Genomic DNA, 27,546 nt, shown 5'->3' on the forward strand with positions numbered 1-27,546 from the left:
TGATTTGGTCAGCGAACCACTGACCCAAGCGATCAAACTGTCAAATCATTTGATTGAAGAACGGTTTTTATCTGTTTTTTGTGTTTCTAATTTTTATTTTTATTTTTTTGTCAGAGAAAGCCATCCGTTTGGACCATTCGACACGGGAAGTGGAGCCAAAACAGTTCCCTGTTTGATCCAGTTTTAAAAACCTTGATACCTTGGACCTTGTATTGTATATAACTATATAAGCACTTTATATTCTAAGGATTGTGAAAACGCCGATAAAAGTAAATCACCTTTTTATTTGAGAAAAAAATAAATCACTAAGACTCCATTTTGTTGGCAATGCAAATTTCTGCTTCTGGTTTGACTTTGTTTTATTTGTTTAAGAGCAACAAAATAGACAGTAGAATAAAGATAGGATCATAGGATTAGGAGGAAGATGGTGCGAATTTTTGGGTGAGTGAAGATTTGACAAAAAAGCAGGTTTTGCATCAGGTAGAGCATGCAGTTCATGGTCACAGTTACAAAGAATACAAACCTGAACGAATGTGAAATTTATATCTGATTCAGATGATATGCACTGCAGACAAACAGAACCTAAGAAAGTCATCCTCGTATAAAATGATGCATGGCTAAATGGAAGCAACTCTCCAATATCATCTTTGGAAACCCACAGCTTTCTGACCAAATTTAGATTTCAATTTTCTACCTCTAAATATGTCCTAATGGGAAATATTCGACAAGTCTGTTTTAAAAGCTTTGTTTTTGTCAAGAAATATACTTGTAGCAATTCTTCTTCCTCCCCTTCATCTTCTACTTGTAATTAACAGATGCCAACCATGGAGTTAAAACTCAGAAGGGTGTTGTATCGACTTGATATCGAGGGGCTTCGAAGTCTGCAGAGAAACCTGTAAATGTTTTGTTTTTATTACTTTCAAGAAAAAAGTTTTTTTTTCCAAAATGCTCTCACTCAAAAAATAAAATAAAAAAAAAGGTTCTGACTAAGCTGAATACTAAAAAAAGACCATTCAGCCTAGTTTGTGACTCATTAATACAAATGCCTCCACCGAAGTTACTGCTGGTGCTGCTGGGCGCACAAGCGGTAGCCTTCCATGGGCTGCAAAAACAAGGTCCTACCTAGTGTCCTAAGAAAAGAATACAACCGCTATAATAATGCTGCCGAACTCATTGGCGTACAGACGAGACTAGCTTCTATTATCATACAGCAGCTACTGTTGTGTCATTTCTCCTAATGCAATTGAACAAACAACACATGGAAACATGACACCAGATTCGTACCAGGGCCCACATTGGCGGCAGAGGTGAATAACAAGTCCACTTCATCAAACACCTGCCCTTGGGGATGGCTCCAAAAGAAGTGAATGGCAAAGATAGAGTGTATCCCTTTTTTAATACATTCCCTTGAAAACAGGATTCGTGCGACATATGCTCGCTCCATACTCCTCATATTCCGCTTTTGTATGGCACGCCTGTGCATGGTGCACACAACACTCGTTAGCTTTGCTGCCAAGATTCAAACAGTTTCATAAAAGCACTCGACATAAATGACAAGGATGATGAGAAACAAAAACAAAAATAGACCATCAGAAACAAATAAGAGCGACCAGCAAAAACCATGGTGGCAATAATCTTCACTTCCTGATTTATGCACTTGGATTTTTTTATCAATAACTGCAAGCTTTCATTAAATTAAGTAGATGGTATAGTACAATGAGTAAAAATAGAAGGTAAAGTCAATGAGAGATACTCTCCCCAAAACAAAAACCCTCTTTTACAATTGTGCCCAGAAAAGAGCTTCTCGTCCCACCCCTTGTTTGGCTAATGTATCTGCAAAGGAATTAGCACTGTGCTTACACCGACAGAAGGATACTTCCATGTTTCTTATTAACCACTTGAATTTTTTCTTCTCATTATTGTAAATCCACACCTTCATTTCCTCAACCTTATAGCCAATTTACAACCAATTCCGAGTCCCCTTCCATGATTGACTTCCTTGTGTTCAAGGTCCTTGCCCTTTGCACTCCATCCAACATTGCCAAAACCACCACTATAAAAGTCTCCCTCCCCTGCCCGTCCTCATATAAGGCAATTATTTTCCCCTCTCCATCCCTAAGTACACCTCAAATTCCTGATAGTCCTAAGTTTCCCATGCTACTACCATCAAAGTTGAGTTTGACGAACCCTGTTTTTGGTGGAGACAAAGTTTGAATGGTAGCAGTCTTATTTGGTGCAGAAACCACTACCAACTCTTAACATGTATGTATAAACCCTAAATATTCTCTGTATCAAAGAGAGAAGACAACCACAAAAGATGGGTGATCGAACTCAATTCAACTAAGCCTTGTCCAAACCATATGGGGTTGGCTACATGAATCTTGCTCCACCACTCCACTCTATTCAACCATGTCCGTTTCTCCACCCCTATCTTTTCTAAACCTTTTTTGACTTGTAGCAGATCACTTCTCACTGGTGCTGCAGATGGTCTTTGCTTCTCCCTTTATTAGAAATTGGATTTGGTCCTCACAAAACCATCCTCACAGGCCCTTGCAGCCGTCCATTAGGAATATCTTCCCATGAATAAAAACATACAAATATGGAGATGTTCCCAATGTACAGATGCAAAGGGTGTGAGGACCGTGAGGATCACCTATTGGACTATTTCTAGGTTCGTTCCAATAAGTTTATTTCTCATCCTGTCCTAGTTTTCCCACTCATCCATCTTAACTACCCTATACTCAACTACATACAGTATTAGTGGCATAATAACCATTTTATGATATTTTTTTGATAACTGCAGTTTTATGATATTTTCCTATCAAACCAAGTGACATTCTCCTATTACATAGGACTCTAAATGCACCCTTCCATTTTGCCTATCATGTTCTAATCCTATGGGTAACAACCTCCTCAATCTCTCCCAATGAATTAAAAGGTGCACCTAGGTGCACAGGCAATGCACATTTCAAGGCCTTTACCTCACCTGGGTCCATGTGTAGCCCCTTTGAAAAGGAGTGCACCTAGTACGCCTTGCACCTTAGCCCAAGCATGTGCCTAATGTTTTTCGTTCATCCTTGTTAATACAAGACGTATTTTTAAAAGACAAGAAACTATAATTAAAATTATAAAACCATTCTTTTTACATACAGCTTAAGAATTTAAGACCCTAACATGGACTTGTTTGGGCTAACTAGATTTCAAAGTTCTATTTCAGTAAAAATATTCATTTGTCAAGACCACTGTGCATGTAAATCTCATACATGCAAAGAATGACCTACTAACCTTGAAAATACATTATCTTGCTATAATAACAAGACGTATTTTTAAAAGACAAGAAACTATAATTAAAATTATAAAACCATTCTTTTTACATACAGCTTAAGAATTTAAGACCCTAACATGGACTTGTTTGGGCTAACTAGATTTCAAAGTTTTATTTCAGTAAAAATATTCATTTGTCAAGACCACTGTGCATGTAAATCTCATACATGCAAAGAATGACCTACTAACCTTGAAAATACATTATCTTGCTATAATAACTCACGCTGCTGCAGACTGTTTATCATCATGGTCATCAAGATTCAGAGCTTGCAGCAGCTTTGGCCAGGATTCTGGAATCCCTCCTGGTAGATCAAACTCCAACAACTTTCCTCAGCTGCAGTAGAACTCCCCCACAGGCTGGCTCACTTCATTGTATACATGGAGTCGCTCTTTTACAACTTCTTCTGTATCAGCAGATCGAGTGATGAGCTTCGATGCACACCTTCAATGTGGAAGAAGTGGAGCCATGTACATCCCAGGGCTCCCATTCTCACCCTTGATGTTGGTGGAGGCAACATTGAAGTTTCCTCCATAATGGCTGCAAATCCTTCTTCCTAGGCATTTCTCAAGCAATACATCTTCACGAAGCTTTAGGTTAATCACCAAGTCAATATCAGTCACTTCTTCCAATATCTCTGTTTGTCTTATTGTTCTTGGAAAACCATCAAGAATAAATCCTGATTCACCCTTTGCTTCTCCAGCTTCAAGCCTTTGAGACAATAATCTTATTATAATTTCGCCAGACACCAACTTGCCTTGGTTTACAATCTCTGCAAGCTGTTGGGAGAGAGGACTGGAGGAAGATAGCTCCTCTCGAACGAGATCCCCGGGACACCAAGAAGGTTGGAGATGTGACTGGCGTAGGTACACTTTCCGACGCCGGGGCAGCCGAGGAAGACCCACTTAACATTTCTGTCTTGAGGATCTCGACGGCAAGAGAGGGGCTTGTGAGGGAGAGAAGAAGGAACACGGAGATTGGTTTTATATGTTTATGTATTTTAATTTGAGCTAATAGGCTTTTTAAAATGTTTAGTTTAAAATGTAAGTTTGCATTTTTAATTAATATACTAGTTTTATTTTTTATTTATTTCAAACTTTTTGATTTTTTTTTATTTTTAAAAAAATTGCACCTTGCTTCAAAAAGGTGTATGCCTCACCTTGTGCCTCAGGCGCGAACACCCCCCCCCCCTTGCACTTTTAAAACAGTGATCTCGCCCTTGTTATGAATAATCTAACCAAGGTAAAGAAAGTATCCAATTGTAAATGTACTGCAATTCCCACTTCTACTGTTATTAAATATATATTGCACATATTTTGTTTTAGTGCTACTGATTTTAAAATTTCTTATTTCTAAGACATTTGTCTATAAATCCAATTTTGCATTTGTATACCCAAAAAATCCATTTTTTCATCTAACCTCTCTATTGTTTCATCAATTACTACTATGTCATCAGCAAACAAGGTACACCATGGGACCTCCTCTTGGATGTGTTTAGTCAATTATCCATGACTGATGCAAACAAATAAGGGCCAAGGGCTGAGCCAATTCATCCATGACGATGTATTTTAAAATTTCTTATAATTAGGATTCAGGGAACATAATGCAGACCCAGACCCCATATAATTGGGTCAGGATGCATCAGATTCTGGTTCTCATGCCCATATCCATGCCAAACTGGCTTTAGCCTTTTAGGAAAGTATGTGTTTGGTTTCTTGACACATTGGACTGTCTTGAGTCCAATTTTGAGTATGATGTGCCTTTGGCTGTTGCTGGTACAGCAGTTTACTTGATTATGGAGTCCTAATGCCCGTTTCTTCTTTTCTGTCCTTTTCTTCTACTGGTTGCTTTAGTGGTTAAATATACTTGAGTTACCTAAAAAAAGAATTAAACGGAACAAGCATACTGCATGATGGAATCATTAAATGTGGAAACTGAAAGATGAATTTACATGGGCTTAGAGTTAGAAGGGGAAAACATACAGCATAAAATTCAGGTGTTGATGCAAGTACGGAGCCTCCAAACCATACTGCAAACCGCTGGATCGGATGGCTGACAACATTCACTTCAACTGGTTGTGCCTGGGGGTTTGGGAAAAAAGTATCAACTGTCAGGCATTTCTGCTAATAAGAAAGCAAAAAGCTTTGTAAGAAAAAAATGCGCACTTTTACTTCACCAAAACGGGCATCAGATGCAATGACCCGAGCATCAACAATCTTCTTTAGATCTCGTTGCAATCTTCTATGGAAGTCCTTGAACATGGTCGAACCCCCAGATAACACTATGTTCTGAGACAAATGATTGCAAAATCACAAAACTGTTAATATATATGCTCTTTTCTTTTTCATTGTTTCTTAACAGTGAACAGAGACATGAATACAGAAACTGGAGACTAACGTGCATTATGCATAAAGAAAAAAGAATAAAACTATGAACATTGACAAATACAGGAAGCTATTTTCATAATAATTAAGGCATAAAGATAACGACCCACATAATATAAGACACCTACATTGGTTCCCAGAAAAACATCTTATGGCCTATCTACCTCATCCTAGATTCCTAGGCAGCAGAAAAATACATAAATAATTAAGGAGCAATAAGTATATCAGATAATTATTAGCATTAGACAACGTTCATTCTTGACCTAGGAAACATCCATGGAGGCACCACTTATAGATGTCAGCTTTGGTGTGAGTAAATGTGGGCTTTTAAGGAAATAAAGATGCAATTACATTTTATGAAAAGACATTGCACAAGAGAAGAATTACTAGCTGTCTTATTGCAACTACATTTTCAGTCATAGCATCAAGAATAGAGGCTGCCCATTTAAAAAGGTATCTACTTTGGAGATGGTACTGCTCTGCATATTTCAATTGGGCCTTCCAATGACAGTCTGTCACCTTATATAGTTCGATTTTATGACCTTGTATCCATTAGGTGCACAATGAGGTGCAATATACAAATATACTCCATGAAGATACCATACGATATCATATATACGTACACAACTACATATACAATCTATTGTATCATACATACAGGATGTATATATAGGTCAGGCCAGGCACAGGTTGACTTAATCTGGGCTCAGACTACCCAAGGCCTAAAAGCTCAAACCCAAATGCCCAACCAACCAAGAAAAAAACCCAAAATTCTAGGACAGACAGAGCTTATGAAAAAAAAAAGTTGAGCCTGCCCAAGTTGTGGCCCTACATAGAATGTGGGTTTCCCACACAATTATTGGCAATCCAAAATGGGTAAACATGTTTCACCAAAGCAAAAGGAATGAGATTTTCCAATTTTGTTCATTAAAGAACCAAGAAACTCAAGAGCTGTTCTTTGTTGCCAAAAGGTGCAATATACAGTGGGATATAGGGCTTATGTGGGCAAGGATATAAAAAATGACTAAGCCTAAAGGTTCCTTGTAAAAGATTGGTCAGTGAGGATATGAAAAATAGGCCCTCCACACAGTGTTTTCAACCTGCCGTTGACCCAGCCAATTGAACCGCTTGAACCGTCACCTGGTTAAGATTCTGGGTCTGGTTTGAGTAAAACCTGGAGAGGGTCAAGAAACCGTTGACTAGGTCAAAAACCATCAAACCCGGATGGTTGGACTGTTGGACTATTCAACCCGGTGACCAGGTTGCAGGTTGCATACTGTGTATGCAAACTTCAGGAGGCCATAACTTTGCACTCCGATGCCCGATTGAGGTGATTTTTTTTCATTGTGTAACTTTTCGAGATCTATGTGTCCCAAGGCACCATAGGTGCTTGCCCCATTATTTTTTCAAAAAATAACCTTTTTTGGCCTCAAATTGCATTTTTTTATTTTTTTACAAATAAAAAATTTGTAACTGAATTAAAAAATATATATTAAATATAAAGTATTTCATATATTACATGTAAAACATAATTATACATTATTTGTTGATAAAATACATGTTTATACATACCTATACACACATATATACATGTACACACATACATATATAAATTTCCAATTTTCCATATGGCTGACATGGCACAGTCTGACCCATCCAACCTGGTCAGTCGAACCAGTGACCTGCGACCCGGAGGCAAAAACAGTTCAGCCTTTGGGCTGGCTTTTAAAACACCGCCTCCACAAACGTATAGGAAAAAATTTTCCTGATCGGATCAAGTAGGGAAGCCTCCATACAATCTGACCCATTTTATCCATGTGGAAACATCATGTGGGAAATCAGACCTATCCATTGGGTAGAATACCATCGGACTGGCCAAAGTCTTTATTCCCCCAGTCAACATCAGCCCCACATGCTACCTTTAAGCAGAGTTTCCAAGTTATAACTGTCACACAAAATTCAGATCTTTTTAAATTAAAAAGCAGTCCATAAAGAAAAGCTTATTTAGCATGTGGCATAAATTTTGTCTCACGAACAAGGGCTGGAGAAGGGGAAATAGGCATTTTTTGCATACCAAGAGAATGTGCCACATGGAAGATTCCTAGGTTGTTTAGAATCCTTCACCAAAGTAGTTGCCATGCTGAAAGCATTTCATTTTAGGAATGCTTTATTTGCCAGGAATAAACTGACTTTCTGACACCAAGACCTGAAGTGCTTCACAAAGCCCACAATGGAAATCTTCCATGCTTACAAATATAATTCAGTTCCTTGTACAATAAAATGTCATCCCAAGTATAACTCCTTTACCTTATAAAGAGCCCTTCTAGTGTCAATTGGTGCTGACTGAATGCACTTATCTATTACAGCAGGCAAGGGGGTAGTAAAGTCACTGCTGTAAATCTCAGGATTAAAGAAAATCTGCATGGACAATTAAATTATGATTATCAGAATAAGCCCATACCAGAGAAGCCAACCAAAAATGAAAACAGAAGTATATGGTAACTCAGTCCATTGCAGCTAGGAAATAAGTGCAATGAAATTAACAAATTCCACTATTTTATTTATAAATAAATAATTTTATAAAGGTAGGCTTAGCTGCAACCCAAACACCTTAAGGGCAGCATTTTAGGTGTCAAGAGGGGATCAAGTCCAAAGACAGGCTGTAAACTGGCTTCAAATGATTGATGAGGGATTTGTTGAGGTTGAAGAGGCCAAGAAGCTTGCTAAACATGATGGAGATTCTAGTTCATTGTATGCACAAATGGTGGATTCTGGGTTATGTATATGTGGCCCACTCCTTAATATGCAACTTGGATTCACCATTCACATAAGAAGTTGGGGACTTCGTGCCAGAGGCATCAGTGTCTACTTGTTCTGACAGCAGGAAGAGGAGGTGGAGGTTGAGCTTGATTGGGAGGAATTGGGCATGGAAGACAATGTGAAAGATGGAATGGATGTAGTTCAAGGTCATTGGAGAGGAAGGTTGCGGTGGTGATGTCTAGACAGTGGAAGATCAATCAGTTTACTCTCTGCTGGAATCAAGCTCTCATTTTGAAAGGGCAAAACATAGATCCTACAGCACTTACCAGATGGTGGAGAGAGAAGATGAGGGGTGAGGGAGACCAACAGGGAAGCTAATAAGGAGGTGAAATGAAGGGGGAGTTGAGCAGAACTTAGCACTAATACCAAACTGACACAGGATGGGCCTGCAAAGTTAGAAAAAGAGAAAAAAAGGACAAATGAATTAACTAGGCTTCTTTACGAGTCAGCACTCAGCACCTAACAGTTTCTTTAAGGAATCAGCTATGTCATAAAAATTAGTATATTTCAACATTGGAAGTACAAAATTCACATTTATTACCTGATGTTAAAAGGAGAGGACTTCACATATCATTATAGCCAAAAAGGGAGGACAGGCCAGTTCCTTTCATTTACACTACTTCATAACCAACTAAGAAAAGCTACTAAAACACTAACTGAGAACAAGACAAATCCCTGTTGAGTTGGTACTAGGAATAACTCTTTCGCTATAAAGCCCTTAATATATTTTCTATTTTACAAAGGTTGTTTTTTCTTATTTAGGTAGAAGTGTAAAACCAAATTTTCATTGGGGTTATTCTTGTCTGTGCACATTATTTTTCTTTGCTTTTCTTATTTTAAAAATGATTTTTGGAACTTTTTATGACCCAAAAAAAACCCTATCTTAATACCCGCTCATTGTAATAAAGGGTGTTTTTGACCTTTTAAATGAAAATCCTAATTTCAATCAAACTGCAATGCCATCTGCCAACTCAGAATTGGAAGACCAACAACAAACAAGAGTTTCAAATTTTACAAATTCAAAAGGAACCGACTCTTTCATATACAAATTTAATTTCAAAAATGTATTTCTACAGGAAAAAAAATAAAAGGAGGAGGCTACAGAAAAGTTGCTTTTTTGGTTGGTATATGTGTACAACCCACCATACCATGGTCTTTGCAACAGACCATCTTTGACCTTGATGTTTGTTGTTGTGTTAAATCCAGTGTTTTAAAAGTGCAAGGGCCATTTTGCACCCAAGGTGCAAGGCAGGCAAGGTACAAGCCTTTTTTTTCAAAAAAAAATGCAAAATACTAAAAATATTAAACACAATACTAATTAAAAATATAAACTTAAATTTTAAAATGCATGTTTTAAAAAACCTATTATCTCAAATTAATATACTGAAACATATTTAAAATGAAAATTTAAAAATAAAATCAAGCATAACATATAAAACATATTCAAGCATGTAAACTCTTAATCTCTTTATTTTTGTCCCAATTACATTACTTCAAATGGCTAATGTGATGTTAAACATTATGCATTCCTGATTCTATGAGCCACCTTTGTATCAAGCCTTCAAGACAAGCCCAAACAAGTCCATATCAGGGTCTTAAATTCTTAATCCCTATAAAAAAAATTATAACCTTTAAGTGTCTTTTAAAAATATCTTTTATTAGGGCAAATGAATGAGCAACATTAGCAAACATGAGGTTGTTAGAGCTTCGCCCCGACCCAATCGCTAAGCATAAAAAAATGCATAAATTTTCAAAAGGCACACACCTGGGCTGAAGTGTAAGGTACACCAGACACACGCCTTCTGAAGGTGCTGCACTTGGGACCTAGGCAAGGCGCTTAGGCACATACCCTAAAATGTACCTCGCATGTGCCCCTAGGCATGCCCTTTAAATCACTGGTTAAGTTTCATGGATAAAAATGGAAAAATCCCTGATTTTGCTCATTTGCTCCCATATTAGGGAAAAGAATGAATTAGAGAGAAAGAAGATTTGGTTGGGTGAGGTTTTTCAACCAAACAATAATTTACCAGTGCAGCAGGTTATTCAGTGAGGTGTATGTGCTGAAGTCTCTAGGGTTGTTCTTTCTTGGAAGCAAGAGTGTGTACATTTGTCTTCAGAGAATAGGGGAAAGGGACAGAGCAACTAGGTAGGCAAATAGAGAGCAAACATTAATTGAGAATAAAACGTTGATAATCCATATTCTGTGAGCTAACTCAATGGGGACCACCAGGGGAAGAGTCAAAAAAGCATTGAAAATGCATTACGAAGTCTTCTGGTAGTAGAAGGCTCTGAAGAGGGAATGAATGTGAATATAAGGGAAAGAGGCAGGAAGAGAAGGTAAGAAGTGAAAGGAGGTCATGGGAGGCTGAGGGGAGGTTTAATCCAATGTGAATGTTACTTCTTGCAATGCTTCAAGGGTATGGGTTGACTGTTTGTTCTTTTGTTTAATTGTCTTTAGCCTGGTTGAAGTTGTTGGTTATGTTCTTTGGTTTGGGTAGTTCTGCTTTGGTTATGACTTGGCTACAAATGGCTTGTAAGTTGCAAGTGGTCCTGTACATATATCTTCATGTATGGGCTGGGTGCCAAGTTATGGGTTTTCTGTGTCAGCCAAAAGCTAAAGGTTTTATTGACATCAGGGAAAACTCACCTCCCAAATCAGGGATAAGAGAGTCCAAAAAAGACAGCAAATGGCCGACACCCTATGTTTTATGTTTGTATCAACTTAGGCTGACCAATATCACCTAGCCCATTATCATTGACTATTTACATACAATATCAAGATACCCCCCGGAATAACCAAGCTCTATTTACTCCATTTTTTGCCAAAGCATCAGCAAAACCATTTGCTGATCTATGAACCCACAAGAAGAGAGTATATAGAAGAATGGCCTAAGTAAGCTAGGCCTCAAATGTGAAAACATGGAGCCTTGTTCCTCCAAGAAGGATGCACTAAGTAAAAACGTAAAAGAAAGGTAAACAAGTAAAAGAAATGTAAACCCTGCCGACCTGGTTGTACTTATTGGGTGGGTCTATTTTTTACCAACCATGAGTTGCTTTATCCAACTTCCTCTTAAAGCAATAGATCAGTAAGTGCACTATCTTCTTTCATTCACATAATCTCACTATTTGAGGGACCATTGCTTGGTATCACCAACTTCAAAACCCATATTGTTATACTGTCAAATTATTGGGTTCCCTATATAGATTTCAATATTCTTTATGCACATAATTCCATATGCTTTGTGGAGAAGGAAATTTAAGTAGTGCATTTCACAATTTAACCATCGATATGGCCTTAGATAAAGTTGAATAGTGAAACAAGACTAGTTTAGATGGCCCCGCACAGCTGGGATAAGGAATAAGGCTTTGTTGAGTTGAGTTGGGTTGTACAAGTCACCCCCAGAACTGCACCATTCACTGTCTTAAACACTATGTACACCGGTGTTCTCTAGATTGAAGGAATAAACTAAAAAAATCAAGGCACTGAACTAGCGCTGAAATCAGTATGTTTTGTTTATTTGGTGAAATACTAATCACGTTGGTGAATGAGATGAATCATAACATAATACTTTTTTATTGGTATTTGGTAATAATGACATAATACACATAGATATCTGGGATAGACAAGAAGATGATGAAAAGGCAAAGCAGACCTCAGGGCCAAGAAAGCGTTCATAGCCAACATCACAAGAGTATGGAGCCCCTGTTTTGGGTTTAGTGCCTTTCCATTGCTTGATGTACTTAGATGGTTCTCGATCATGCTTATTATACTCCTGAAATCATGGAAAATCTTCAATTATCATGATGCACTCATCTGGATACATCATCATTTGTTCTTACAAAATTTAGAATGCTGAAAGAAATATAAGCAGTTACACTTGCATTGTAGAAGTAGAACTCAAAAGAACAAAAAAATATATATTATTTCTCTTCAAAATTTTTTCTAATACAGTAAAAGATTACCTTGACAATATCAGAACAAGTGTAGCAATACATTTCTTTCACCTTTCGAGCTACTTCAAAGCAGTCTTCTGCTGGAACATGCTCTCCTCTTTCCTATTTGAAGAAAAGTCAGAAAGTAAGCAACCACATATGGTTACTTATGAGTTCATGGCCATGCACTTCCAAAATGCATAAATTATAGTTTTTAATACCACTCTGTATGTATGAATTTCTTTTCAGGTTAGTATTGACAAAGTCAGATTCGTCCATAAGAAACCTAACAAGTGTTCAGCATCGCATAAACAGCTTCGGGGGTAAGATTATGAACTCCAACCCCTCTTCTCCAAGAGAGAGTGAAAGAAAGAATCTTCAAGTGTCAGAAATTGTAATTATACAAATGCATATTGGTATTATAGGAGTCAATAATCAGCTTCTTTATAAAAGTTACACTACAAATTACTAAATTAAGCAGCCACTATTGCAGTATAATATAGATCCTATCCTTAATATCTAATAGAAATCTTGATAGGAGTGTATTATGTTTTTAACTGATCCAGCAAAGCTGCTGATTTCCTATAATGAGGGGACAAATGGATGACAACCTCCATTAAATTATATAAAAATAATAGGATATGGTTTATGGGCCTAAGGTGAAAAAAGTTGTCTGTCAACATTTAACAGCCTGTGCAACAGAAACAGTCTGTCCACAGAGCTCCCCCCGTGTGACACGTTAGTCCATAATCCATATGAATTCCATGCAACAGTAACAGCGCTAAAAGCAGGGCTGCACGGAATAAGGTGCCACACAGGGAGAACACTGTGCTTGTGGACAGCACAGGCTGTCAAACATGGACAGCCAGAGTTTTTTTCACCTAAGATTGCATGATAGCATGATGTTGGATGTTGCCACTGGCATTTACTTTTACTTGTCATCATCTAAGCCTTCTCCCAACTATATGGGGTCATCTAGTGGCAGCTATTGTTCTTGATTATTTAGATCATCATCATCTAAGCTTTATTCCAGTTATATGGGGGTCAGCTACATGAATCCTGTTTTGCCATTCCATTCTGTTTAATTGCCATATAAGGGCAGCCCAATGCATGAGGCTCCCACCAATGCGGGGTCCGGAGAGGAAAAGAGGTTGTTTCCAATGTTTAATTGTCATATCCATAGTTAAATTATGAGCACCTAAATCACTTCTTACTAATTTGACCCATGTCCTTTTTGGTCTTCTGGTGTAGCACTTCTAGCCCCTTCAACTTGTAACATATCACTTCTTACAGGTGTTGTAAGGGGTCTCATGTGACCAAACCATCTTAGTCTATTTTCTCTCATTTAATCACCTACTGGTGCTACTCCCAGTCCTAGGTTCCTTCAAATGACTCATTTCTGACCCTATCATTTCTAGTTTTTCCACTTCCATCTCAGCAATATGCATTTTTGCTACACGCACTTTCTGGACATGTTGTTTTTTGACTACCGAACACCCAGCTCCATACAACATAGTTGGCCTTACAACTCTGAGTGGTATTCGCCTATCACATAAGACTCCAGATACACCACCTCCATTTTCCCCATCTTGCTCTAATTTGATGGGTAACATCCTCCTTGATCTCTTTCTTGTTATGAATTATCAAACCAAGGTACAAAAAAACCTGAACTGAAAAGCAAGGAATAACTTAAAATTTTGTCCAGACAATATATTCTTCTTCTTTTCATAGGTGCCCCTGTTTTTTTTTCTGAATTTTCTTTTCTTATTCTTTTTCATCTCATGAATATGTCAGTTTTCTTTATTTTAATATGAAGTTCATACTTCTATATGAGGATTATAAATAATTACTACTGAAAGATGGTTGCCAGTTGCTATGAAACCTAGGGAACTACTCTAAGATTCATGGTTTTTATTTTAAAGGCAACACCAACTGGACTACAAGGCATATTCCCCTGACACCTAACCTCCAGCCTCATCTTGGTGCCTTGAAAATTATGTTCCCTCCATTGTATATATCATTGTTTAAACAACTTTTTATTTGTGACAGACAATGCCAATATTAACTTTTAAACAGTATTTTGGCCGTCAACCATTGATTACTAGAGATCTTAACCTAAATATATTGCCCCATTTCATTAGTGGCTTATCAAACAGAAGAATCTCAGATTATATAATTTGACGCAAAATAGCAGTACAGGATTATAGGTCTACATATGAGTGGAGCCAATGATACAGTCCAAGAAATTTTTTTTTATCAATATACAGTCCAAGAAAATCTACTATCTGCAAGGATGAAAGCCAAAGCCTTGTACCCTCATGAGCTGCTGAACGAAGAGAGTAACATCCTTCCCACAAATAGGAATAGATTTGATGCTGCTCCCAATAACATAACCATCTGCAACAGGCACAACATGAGTAGCTCCATCTCCAACGTCCACCACAACTCCTGTCATTTCACACTGAGGAAAGGTATAGGTTAATCTAAAATGCAAGGGCTAACTAATAATTGTGGAGACAAATAATGGCATAATAGAAGCAAGGAGAAAGGTCTTTCCATATGTAGCACAAAAGTGTACCCTGAATCCTGCAGCAACTGACATTCCACCAGGTGGAGTGATGACATGGTAAATAATTAATGAGGGATCTCTGGAGTCTGGACTAGCAACATGTATAACTTCCTTTTTCACACCAGCCTGAAACCCCCCCCCAGGCAAAAATAACTATATGTTACATTGCAGTTTCCCCCCAGTGAATTACAACGATTAAATTTTTCTCAAATCCGTTTCAGTTAAAGAGGGCACATGTAGAAGTCTAAGGAAAAGAAACTTGCCACATGGGAAGGGAATGAAATTGGTTCTTTTTTTTTTTATTGCAACAAGAAAAGGAGGGGTGTGAAATGAATCTTGCAAGTCATCAATAAGGGTTTAATGTGAAATTTTAATATATATATATATATATATATATATAAAACAATGAAAGAACCGAATCAGCATTTCCTGAACTCACTAGTTGCTCTAACAAATTAAAAAATTCCAAGACTCCAGCAATTGTGGGAGAATTCAAATTTATCAAAATCAATGTGCTTGAAACTTTGAATTGGTGTGTTTAGCATGCATGTCAATGTCCTTGTTAGGTCATATGTTGATAGTTAGATGTGCTCCAAGTAAAAGGTCTACATTTGTCCTTCATACTCCAATTGTTCAAGGCTACAAGTATAAAGTGTGGTTCTTCTATTTTCAAGCTTTTTATTGTCGCCTCCATAGCATTTTACAAATCCTCTAGACAAGATGGTTTCCTTCTTCTCAGTAGCCTAAAAGTCCCAAAGACCTTGCTTGGCCTGTTTGTGTGTTTGGCTTCCACGCAAAACAAAATAATTTCATTCTGGTTTACCTTTAAACTTTTTTAGCACAACCCATCATCTTTTTTGGGGTTAAATAATAGAAGAGGTTAGACATGCTTCAGAGTAGCTTGGTAACACTGAAGTGACAGAACTTCACCATAAAAAAATGCAGCTGTTGCAGACTGTTAATAAAATAGCAGATTTAAGTATCTCAGCCTTGCTTAAAATTTGTATTTGTTTAAACAAGTGGAGATGAAACCATTTCAGGAGATTCCGCAAATACCATAAAATGCCTAAGAGACAAAGAGGGTGGCCTGTAGAGATTGAATCATTTTTTGACAGAAGCTAGAGACTCTTTGGAACAATGCAAATTTGACTTGGATTCCAAGGGATTTAAACTCTGTTGCAGATGGCTTAGCTAAAATAGGTGCCCATTTGGATGTTTTATATAGCATTAGATTGATTCCTATGTAATTACCTAGGGTTTCCCCTTTGTATTGTGCATCTCCTCATGTACTTTCACTTTCTTAATAAAATTCCGTTACCTTTCCTCAAAAAAAAAAGGTGTGGTTTTCAAGTACCATGCAAAACCAAAACAAAATTATTCCATTTTACATGGCAATTAGAGACTGTCCGTCTACCAAATTGTGGATCCCCCCCTGATTCAGAAGAAGTAACTCTTTGCCATGTCAATTCCTTTTTTTTGTGAGTTCTGTTGATGGTTTTCTATGTGCATGACCAAACCATCTTAGTCTGCTTTCTCTCATTTTATCACCTATTGGAATAAATCCTAAATTCCTACGAATGTCTTCATTTCTGATCCTATCATTCTAGTTTGTCCACTCATCCATCCAAGCATACGCATTTCTGTGACAATCATTTTCTAGACATGTTTCTTGACTGCCCAACACTCTACCCCATACAACATGGTTGGCCTTACAACTGTTTTATAGAACTTTCCTTTTAATCTAAGTGGTATTCAGCTATCACATAAAACTCTAGATGCACCCCTCCATTTTTCCCATCCTACTCTAATTCTACGGGCAACATCCTTCTCTGTCTCTTCCTTGTTATGACTTATCGAACCAATATTATAAATATAACAAGGAGCACAACTGGAAGCCATAATAGATCACTTTCAATCCATATTCAGTACCACTTGGCCCAAAAGGATTTTATGTAGCTATCTCCAACAAAAGAAAATCTATTAGATGAATGCAATGTTGTTGGATATTACCACTCCCAGAAAAAAGATGAATTGTCTAGTTTAGGAATCCATCCCAGAACGTGATGGTTAAAACGCCACCATTGTTTATAAAGAGTTATAGATTGAAAGGTACAATCACCTTCTCTATTAAAGACGTTGAGCCCAAAGAAATCACCTTTATGAATAAATGGAGAATAACTATTCAAAGTTCAATAAGAAACAAGGAAGTTGGAGACAATGGTCACAAAACATTCTTTTTGACTAATACTGAGATATACAATGTTGGTTCTTGCCTCTTCGTGAGATATATAGCTCATTTTCTCCAAAGAAATTAAGACTGGTATCTTTCTCATTTTCCCCCCTTTTCTTTTCTGTTTTCCTTTTTTTCTTGCGGGGGGTAAGAACAGGGCTAGAATTGCATACATGTTGATCCTCCAGCAGGACATTCTCAGGTTACATATCCTTCATGTCTAATTAGGAAGCCATGTATCTCCATAGTGAAAGGAGTATAAATTCATTTCAGATTCTGGAATTGTAACTTGCAAGCTCTTTCTTCTTCAAATCCTCTAAATCTTCTACATGGTTTGTGGAGCCCAAATCCCTCATGAGTCATGCCCAAGGAGATGACATTCCACGCATCTTAGTTTTAAGGAGGAGAAAAAGAATATGGTCTAGCAATACACCGAGAGGAAGAAACTGCAACTACCTTGAAATTCAAATTTGTATTCTGGTGGATTTCCCTTCATAAAACACCAAAAAAAAGGAATATCTCATACGGTCGTACCATTTATTCACTTTAAATCAACCTGTTTAACTTCTCATTCCTGGTCATCCTTGTCGCATCCAATGGAAAAACCCTGGATAACCTAAACTTTCTATTGTAATAATTCATATGTAGAACACCCAAAAAATCATGTATATGGGGAGGAATAATGCCAAAGCACTATTAAGGTTGCCAAAAAAGAAAAAAAGAGTTATCACTTATCTTTTTTTTTTTATCAATAACAGAAACTTTATTAAGATTTATGAAGCTTTAGGTACAATAAGGGGGAGATAAAAGTCTTAGCTCCCCATCAGCAAATTACAATGAAAGAAGATTAAAAATAGCCTCCCTATTCACCCCTTGCTTGGCCAACCCATCTGCAAAAGAATTAGCAGTCCTTTTCACCCAGCTGTATTGTATCTCAATGCCCCTACGTAGCCATAAAAAATTTTTATTTTCATTATTGTAACTCCACCAGCCACTATCCTCTTTCTTCAACCAGCTAATCACCACCTTTGAATCACCTTCCAAAATCAGCCGACTGATATTTAGTTCCCTTGCTCTTTGAACCCCTTCCATAGCTACAAGGATCTCAGCCCTAAGAGAGTCTCCTTCGCCAATAGGGCCTGAGAACAGGGCAATAACAATCCCTTCCTCATTCCTAAAAACTCCCCTAATCCCAGAGGGCCCTAGATTCCTTATGATACTGCCATCAAAATTCACTTTTATAAATCCGGAGGGAGGAGGGGACCACAAGGGAGTAAGAGTCCTCTTACACAGAGTAGAGGTTGCTATCTCTTTCCAGTTTCTTAACAGGTTAGTTATAGGAAAGTCTGAGAACAATTCTGTAGTTTTTAGCAAGTGGGCAGCCCTTAAAAGTGTTAGGTCTAATAGGTCTTCCAGGGATCTTTCCTTTTCTGAAAATATTTGAGGGTTTCTTTCCTCCCATAGCGACCAACACACGGCTGCCCTAATACTCCTCCACATCATCTTCCCTCGCTTCTTAGGCCATCTAAAAAACAAAAGGGAGAACAAACCTTGGACACTCTGAAGAGGGTTCCAAGTACACCCAAAGTGAGAGAGTACCCACTCCCAAACAGTTATGGTAACCTTATAAGAAACCATAAGGTGGTAACTGGATTCCCTATCATCTTTACAGAGAGAGCATCTATTAGGAAGTAAACAAGAACTGGGTCTCTTTTTCTGAAGTAGATCATTTGTATTTATTCTTTCCAAGAAAATTTTTCAACAAAAAAACCCAACCCGAGAAGGAATGGGCTGCTCCAAATTTCCTCAGTCGGAAAGGACACACCAGGAGGGACAGATGACTGAGTTAAGGTTTCAAAAAACGAAGCACAAGAGAATGTTCCTGAAGTAGAAGGGATCCAAATTCAGGTGTCTTCCCTATTAGGATCAAGGAAGATATTCTCAAGGATGGCTAATAAAGGTAAGAGGTTGTCCAAGTTTGTATCCCTAATTGCCCTTCGCAGGCCGAGGTTCCACCCAAAACCAAAAATGGAGTCTGAATAGAAGAGATAGGTTCATTTTTCAAATCTGATAGAGCATACAAGGAAGGAAACTGGTCCTTCAGAGGTGAAGCACCAACCCAAAGATGTTCCCAAAATTTTATTGAATTGCCAGAGTTAACACCGTACTTGATCCAAGGGGAGAAAGCTGGAAGCAGATCATGGATGGATTTCCACGGAGAAGCAACTGTAGCCCTTGCCACAATTCCAAAATCCTAGTCGTTGTCTTCCAGCCCATGTATGCTAGCCACGATCTTTGTCCACAATTTTTCCTTTTCCATTGTGAACCTCCACAACCATTTTCCCAACAACGCCATATTCCTTTTCTTGATGTTTCCAATCCCAAGACCTCCTAGTCTTTTACATCTAATTACCACCTCCCATCTCACCCTATGATCTCTCTTCTCCTCTCCCGCTCCCACATAAAATTCCTCATTAATTTTTCCAATAAGTTGGAGACCTTGGTGGGGATCTAAAACACTAACAAATAATAAATAAGTAAAGTTAGCTAGGGTGGACCTATTCAGAGTGACTCTCCCTCCTAAGGAAAGATAATTTCAGTTATCACTAGGTGTATTTCTCTCAATGATCAATAAATGCATTGCTCTTTAAGTGTTTGCAGAAAAGCATCATGTGTTTTTAGGTCCTAAACAATTGCACAATTTTTTTAGTTTTTAGAAGTGATTTAGTTATGCAGTCCTCTATAACCTTTTTTTTAGAAAAGTTATCGGAGAAAAGAAAATAAATAACCCAAACGAGACTTTCAGACATCTGATGACCAAAAGGTTTACTAAAGATCTCTTAATAACCGAACCCCAGGATAGAAAGCCATCAAAATATAAGTAACTAACTAATTATTTGCTTGAATCCCTCAAAGTCACTTTCCATTTTATTCAATCCCCTAAAGGTGGTCAAATGGAGGAAATATTATTTACGAATTCTTTAATTCAGGAAAAGAAAGGAGATAACATTAGACAAAATCGTTCAAAAACACCAACCTTAGAAGTTGTGTATCCAGCGGCAAGAGCAAGCACCGGTTGTACCGCGATATAAAGGCCAGGAATATTAAAGGTCTCGAACATAATCTCGCCGGTGTACTCTCGGCTCTCGGGAGCAGTGAGTGGACTCTCGGTCAGAAGGAAGTAATGATCCTCTGGGTCACAACGTAAGTAATTGAATATACACTGTTGCCAAAAACGTTCCATGGCATCCCAATTCTCCACCTGACCATGACGAATAGGATAACTTAGATTATAGGTATTACTTGATCGAGATCGAGCTAGAGCTTCCTCTCCAATAAAGAAATCAAGATCGGCCATGACACCCGCACTGTGCTGTGCAAGCCAATTGCTCTTCCCAGAACCCCTCGATGGATTCGAGAAGGACTCATTAACGGCAACAACAGTCGGGGCGATAAAACATGGCTCGACGTTACCGGCGAACCCCATCTTGGTATACCTGCAAGGGGAGGGGGGCAAAAAAAGTGATCAGAAACGGGGAAAACCAAACGGCGAAGGTGAAATTTGTCGAATAGGTGGAGGATGCGTATGGGGGCAGAGGACGGTACCCGGTACCGTTGTCGATGACTACAGCGGGACGAGAAGCGGCGGCATCCATGGGAAAAGCAAGAGAGTCTGGTGGATCTGCGGCTGAGATCCGAGGAGGGTTTAAGGCATAGGATCATGGTCGTGGTAGGCGCCTCGGGGAGCGCGAAGGAGAAGTCGACGTCGATCGCAAGCGAAAGTGGCGACTCAACGCACACCCTCGTAACTTGAAGAGGATTCCTCCATCCATTTCAAGGATAAACAAAGGGGTTGCAGACTGAGATCATCGTAGCCATCATCATTATGAGCTCAGCTTCTTTTCTTGGCAATCAAACAATCTAAGGTCCATTAGTTTATAATAAGCCTGTTTTTGTCTTTTTCTATTCCTTATTCCATGCTAGAGTGTAGTTTTCTTATTCTCCAGCTAGTATACGTATTTATACGTATATTTGGTGCTGCACGTTACGTGGCGTTCGGTTGTAATAAGCACGTTAACTAAGTACAGTACGTAATGTTTTTCATTTAAACGTTTTTGTTCTGTTACATAAAAATTACTTATTATTTTTGTTAAAATGATTAAAATAGAAAAGAAAACGTAAATGAATCCTAATTTTTAATACATTTAAATTTTTTATTTTCATTATTTTTATTTTTAATTATTATGACAAAAATAATAAAATAATAAATAATTTCTATGAGAGGATCTAAAAAGTGATATTATTATATATTTTTAAGTTCGACGAAGACATCTAGCAGATCCTGACCTTCCATTTGCTGGTCGTGGCTCATCCGGATTCAGAGCCTCCATATATTACGATGTCGTGTGAAAATTCAAAAAAGAATTACCAGGAAAACGAGCCATGTGAAAAGAGAGGAAAATTATGCAATTGAACGCAATATTCAACGATTTTTTTCTTTTCATATTGAAGGTTTGCCACGTGGCCTGTTCTACTGTCTAACACTTTCAGGGTTGGCGAAGCTTTTTTTCTTGAAAGGCCACTTAGAGGAAAACAAAAAATTCTGAACCATTAAACGAGTTTATGCAATTCCGAATACCTACCTCATCATGGTGAAATCCACCGTTTACCGAAGATTTTAGCAGTCTAAAATCGACACGTTACTTCATATTAACATATTAATTGGGTTTTTTACATTAATTGGATGCATTGTTTGGTGAAGTAACGTATCACACTATCACGGAGAACCGTGTTGGCAGCCTCGGCTGTCGAACTCAGACGCCCAAAGCATCTTATAAACTTGTACATGGAAGAACGCATGAAATCTCACGATTTATTTCCCAAAAAAAGTCCCACCGTTTACAAGGATTCCTCTTGCTATGTCTTTTGCAAGCCACGTAAAGACAAATCAAAGGAAGTACGTTAGGCATGTTTACGGCGGTGTAAGTTTTCTGCCGTACATATATATAGATACAATAAAAGGATTAAGACGTGGCCACATGGGAGCCAATAACGAAATCGGTGAGACATCACTGAACAGGTCTGATGTGGCAAAAATTATCAATCACATGAGTTGGCCGTCTGAAAGAGAGAAGAAAAAAAAATACCCAGCAGCTGGCTGTTTCAGTGTTTGTTTACGTGTCTAAACGATGCGTTAGGAATTTAGGATAGGTTTGGGGTAAAATAGTAAATAGAACTTACAGGGCAACTTGTGGTTCATCTTTCCACCTCAAGCATATATATGGTGAAGCATGGAGAGAGAGAAGATAGAAAGAGGTTTCTGATTATTTTAACATGTCGGATAAAGGGCTCGTGTTTGAGGAAAAGTGGATCTCCTTGGTCGGTAGGACATTGAGAGAGACAAAATGTGAAATCAAACGATCACACTCCCATGATACCTTGACATAAATTGGATTCATTCATTTTGCATCGATTTCATGGTTATCGTCTATGGGAAAACAAGATTCATTATGTTTTTTTTATTAAATGAAATCTATTCTTATGCACTAAGGGTAGGGGAGTCTAACAAAACTACATCTAGGGGTGAGAAAAAAAAAAAAAAAAAAAACCAAAAATTGAATCGACCGAAAAATCGATTGAAATCAACAAAAAAATCAGTTAACCAAATCAATTGGTTCATTTTCTGTTTGGTGTTTTTAAAAAAACGAAGGTACCAATGGTTCTGTTTCGGTTAACCAATATAGGAAATCGGTAGTTAACCGAATTGACTAGTATACATATATTTCTATATATTTTATATATATTTTTTATATTATAAGTTAATAAATAGGTATTATATATAAATATATATTTATAATATATAATATATTATTTATTATTTAAATTATAATATTTTATATATTTATATTTTTTATTATATACTTATAATATATATTGTAAAAATTTAAAAACCGAAAAAACTGATGAACCGAATCAATGGTTAACCAAACCGGTCAACCAATTAACCGATTGGCTTCATTTCGGTTTCGGTTAACAATTTTCCAAAAATTGGTAGTACCGATTCGGTTAAAAAAAAAAGGCCCATGGTTTGGTTAACCGAACTGTGAGCACCCCTAACTACATCAGACATGCATGGAGGAAGGCATAACAAAAGGGCAAGGTTCAAAATTTTGCAATGTATTAGACCGTAGCAGTCGATACGTATCGTTTCGGTACAAGTCCGATACACCATAGAAATTATTAGCGTTCCTTTTCGTATGTATCGGTCTGTTCGGGCCGTGCAAAGCAGATACAATAGAAGACCCCTTCTCTCTCATTAATTTCATTAAATTATATGTAGGGCGAAATTACCTCTCATTAATTTTATAACTCCTATATTTGAGTGTAATTTTGCTCTTATTAATTAGTTAATTATCCCTATAATTAATGCATAATTTTAAAATTGAATTTCAATTTTAGTGCCTCATTGGAATTCTGTTCTCATTAATTTCGTTAATTAATAACCCTCTTTCTCATTAAATTTGTTTTGTTAGTATAAAAAACTACAACCTTAGCAATAGCAACATTTGAACCCTAGTCATTAGGCTTTAACAACTAGAGGTTCACCACTAAACCACGACCATTTGCTTGCTACAAGTTTATGAATTTTTATTTTTAAGTAAATTTTCTCCTTTTCTTAGCGTATGCTTATCAATAAATGTTAGAATTAATTATTAAAATTTATGTTTTAATAAATATTAAGATAAATTATATTGATTATTTTAAAACTAATGTATATCAATATACATTTTAGTTTTTTTTTCATGTTTTAGTTATTCCATCATTTGTCAATAGTTACTAAGTGTGTCTTGATATCTCGAATTTTTTATAGACCATCAAATTACAATTTGTTTTTTACTTTTAAATAACTTATTACAATCATATAAAACTTGTAACTATCATTATTAATATATTCTTTAGGATTTATTTGAGTTTTTTAACATATTTATGCATATCTTAATTTTTCATTTGTATCCATATATATCCAAAAAGTATCTCAATACATTTTTTAAAATTATCTTTCCGATACATCTTACATTTTCGATACTTTAAACCTTGCAAAAGAACAACAAGTAAGGGCATTTGAAAGACCCTGGTTGGCAATTCGATCGACTACTATAGTAGCTTCTCTAAGCACAAGCAAACTAACCACATCAAAAGCCAGCATTGAGTGGTCCAATTCCAACCTATCCTTGTTCAAATCAAACCAGATGCTTTTACCCAATGAATGAAAATCAGTGGATTAGTGCTTGTGTTTCCATAAATTTCAGGGTTTCTTTTGGGTGGGAGTATAATAACAATAAAGAAGTAAAAGATTTGAGTTCGGATCCACTCACGTGAGGACATGACTTTTTTTGGTTTCACGTGGAAATTGGACTGATCAATTGAACACCCATGGCTGCTGCTTCTCTAGCCAACCCAAAACTTTGAATATAATTATAGAAAGAGAATAGGGTTTTGCATGAAAAGAATGGTTCACTTCGACTTCTCAGAGAGCAGAGCATTACACACTTTTAGGGAGTATCTCCTTGCTTTTAATATCATCTATCTTGCTTTATGCAATTATTTTGGTTATTCTGTTACTTATATTTTGTTACTTCTAGTTACAATTATTTTATTATTACAGTTAGGCTTGATATTCTAGTTGGTTTGTTTCCCTTTATTTCATCTTCTAGTTTAGTTACGTTTCAACTTTAGTTAGCCTCGAGCCTTTCAATCGGATATTAATCTTTATTGTCAATCTTTTCGCTCTTAAGTACCTATTTGATGTTACACCGCGTCTTTCCCTACTCTTCTTCGCCACTTGTAATTACTCTCTGCTGCATAGTGTTAGGTGGCATTTTCACTTCCCGCTTCTTACTTTTTTTGTTTTATTCATCTTCTTCTTCCTCCTTTTCCCGTGCTTCAATCTCCCTGTACCTTATCTCTTTCTCCTACCCAGTCCTCTTCTTTCCTCCTTTCTCAGCCTCCTCATGGAAGACTTAGACACCTTGAATGAAGCCTTTCATAACATGCTCCAGGCAAACAACATACCTAGCATAGAACTCGTTGATATTCAACCCCATCTTCCTCCAAACCATCATGAAAATTGGAAATTTTCTTTTATCTATCATCTTCTCTTGCGTTTAATTGACCAATTTTTTGAACTAGAGGAAGGCCTTTACTTACTCTGAAATCTTAATCCTAACTGCCTCTTAATAGCTCATTTTTAGCAAGGTCACTTTAGATTAAGGTTTCATTATGAAAACGACTTTCTTAGATTTCGTGACAGTGGTCCTTGGATTCTTAATGGCCAACGGATTATTATCAAACCCTGGGTACCAAGAATACCCCAATATGAATGGCACCTGAATCAAATTGAACTATGGGTTCAACTTCATGACCTCCCCTATGAAATCCTATCTGAAGCTGTAGGATGTCCTCTCTTTGAAAGAATTGGTCCCACTCATGAAATAACAATTCTTCAAAATTACATACGAGCAGAAGTGCTTGTCATTATTGATTAACCTCTGTAAGTATGATGTTTTTATAGTCCCATTCATTGTGTAGTTTACCACTATGAAGATCTTTCTGCTATCTGTTTCATTTGTAATCGAGTTGGTCATTATTTTCAGCGGTGCTCTCAACCTATACCTCATGTTTTTGGCCAATCCTACGAATAGTATTTTAATCAATGAGTCATGCATTTACTTGGACCTTGGTTACATGCAGAAATACATATGAGGCGTAACTGGCATTGTCTTTCTTTTCGGGCTTTTATTCACGTTCTAGTTCCACCAAATCCTTTTCCAACATCCAATCCTCCACGTTCTTCTCACCCCACCTGTTTCTACCCCACCTGTTTCCCCCTCGTTCTTCTCACCCCACTAATACTATTTTAGCTCGAGTTAACTCTTCAGAGCCCTCATCATCTCAATCTACTAGTTCTCATACTTTAAGAACTTCTCCATAAACTTTTCATCTTGCTGAATATACCCAGCATCTCTTAACTAATTTGTTTCCTTCTTCTTCAATGGATCCTTCCTCTTCTCGAGGAAAACGACATCGGATCAACCTTCTCCAATGATTGGAAATAGAAACCTCTCCTGAGCTCCCTATTTATGACCACCCAAAATCTTCCCACAGTAACCAGACTGAGCGAATCTTATTTGTTATCCAATCTAATATGGATACTGAGACGGCTATGACAGTTCCTCCATCAGCTTTAATGTTAGCTGAAGATAATCTAGAGAATTCTACGAATTTGGTCAGTTTTTATTATCTTTTATTCTTAGTTACGTTTCCTCTAAAAAAGTGGTGGTGGCTGGCCTCCAACAGCTACACGACGACCAATGTTAATTTTGATTTGGAACTGTCGTGGGTCTGAACGCCCCAAGGCAGTTCAAGGATTAGGAATTTTGGTTAAAATTTTCAATCCAGATTTTTGTTTCTCTATGAAACCAAAATTCCTACTGAAAAAATGCAAATTCTAGCTGTTCATTTTCACTATTCCAATTCGTATTTAATTCCTCTTGAAGGTTGAGTAGGAGGACTAGCCGTCTTCTGGAAAAATGGTTTTTCTATTTCTATCTTTTTGCGTCATCGAGGTTTTATTTTTCTCCTGTTTTAAACAATTGGTTACTTGGTTTTATTTATGGCCCATTGATCAACGCCCATAGAAATACCTTTTGGTCCTAATTAAATCTCCAACCTCAAAGTTTTGGTCTTCCTTTTTTACTTATTGGAGATTTTAATGAGGCTGATCATATTACCATCCAGGATCCTTCTCCCTCTGATAGAACTACTAGACTATCTTCCGCCCAGTAACATAATTTAATTTTTGATCATAATCTTATGGAAATTTATATTCAAGGTGGTAGAATGAGTTGGTCTAATAAGCGCTCCATAGGCTTAGTTACTAGAACTCTAGACCGAGCCTTAACTAGCCCTGAATGGATCTCTGCCTTTCCTCATGCTACTCTTAACATTTATGCTCGTTGGGGATTTGATCATAACCCTCTAATCCTTGACACTTCCCCAATGACAGAACAACATCCTAAACCCTTCAAATTTTTTGAAATGTGGCTATCAGATGAATCCTATAAACTTGAATTTTTTAATGGATGGAATTCCTCTGTATCTGGTCATGTAGCTTTTTGAATCTTGTAAAAAATGGATCAAATTAAGAAAAATCTTATTATTTGGAGAAAAACTAGATTTACTGATCATTGCCATCTTTTACATCAGTTGAAGTCCCAAATTATTCAAT

General features: G+C 37.2%; 1 protein-coding gene and 1 pseudogene across 5 annotated transcripts; both read right to left on the bottom strand.

The window, feature by feature from the left end:
- Positions 1-524: 524 nt before the first annotated feature.
- On the bottom strand, positions 525-21,191 carry DIS1 (Actin-like ATPase superfamily protein). Of its 5 annotated transcripts, XR_016112746.1 has the most exons (11): positions 20,865-21,168; positions 20,296-20,755; positions 14,774-14,920; positions 12,490-12,582; positions 12,180-12,299; positions 8,014-8,124; positions 7,781-7,944; positions 5,488-5,610; positions 5,305-5,403; positions 1,285-1,475; positions 525-893 (listed from the first exon to the last, which is right to left on the bottom strand). XR_016112746.1 is itself a non-coding variant. In XM_088983608.1 (9 exons), the coding sequence occupies exons 1-9, from the start codon at positions 20,912-20,914 to the stop codon at positions 1,395-1,397; spliced, it is 1,284 nt and encodes a 427-aa protein (XP_088839734.1). In that variant the 5' UTR covers positions 20,915-21,191; the 3' UTR covers positions 883-1,394. The 5 variants fall into 5 exon arrangements, 2 of the variants coding, with proteins under 2 accessions (XP_088839734.1, XP_088839733.1); XR_016112745.1 differs by lacking the exon at positions 7,781-7,944 and having other exon boundaries at positions 20,865-21,191; XM_088983608.1 differs by lacking the exon at positions 7,781-7,944 and having other exon boundaries at positions 883-1,475; positions 20,865-21,191.
- Positions 3,544-4,310, bottom strand: LOC148853688 (adenylate kinase 1, chloroplastic pseudogene; annotated as a pseudogene).
- Positions 21,192-27,546: the final 6,355 nt, after the last annotated feature.

Source organism: Nelumbo lutea, chromosome 4 (assembly GCF_056320005.1).
Source record: "Nelumbo lutea isolate HS-2025 chromosome 4, American lotus-T2T, whole genome shotgun sequence".
In the NCBI taxonomy this organism is placed as follows: domain Eukaryota; kingdom Viridiplantae; phylum Streptophyta; class Magnoliopsida; order Proteales; family Nelumbonaceae; genus Nelumbo; species Nelumbo lutea.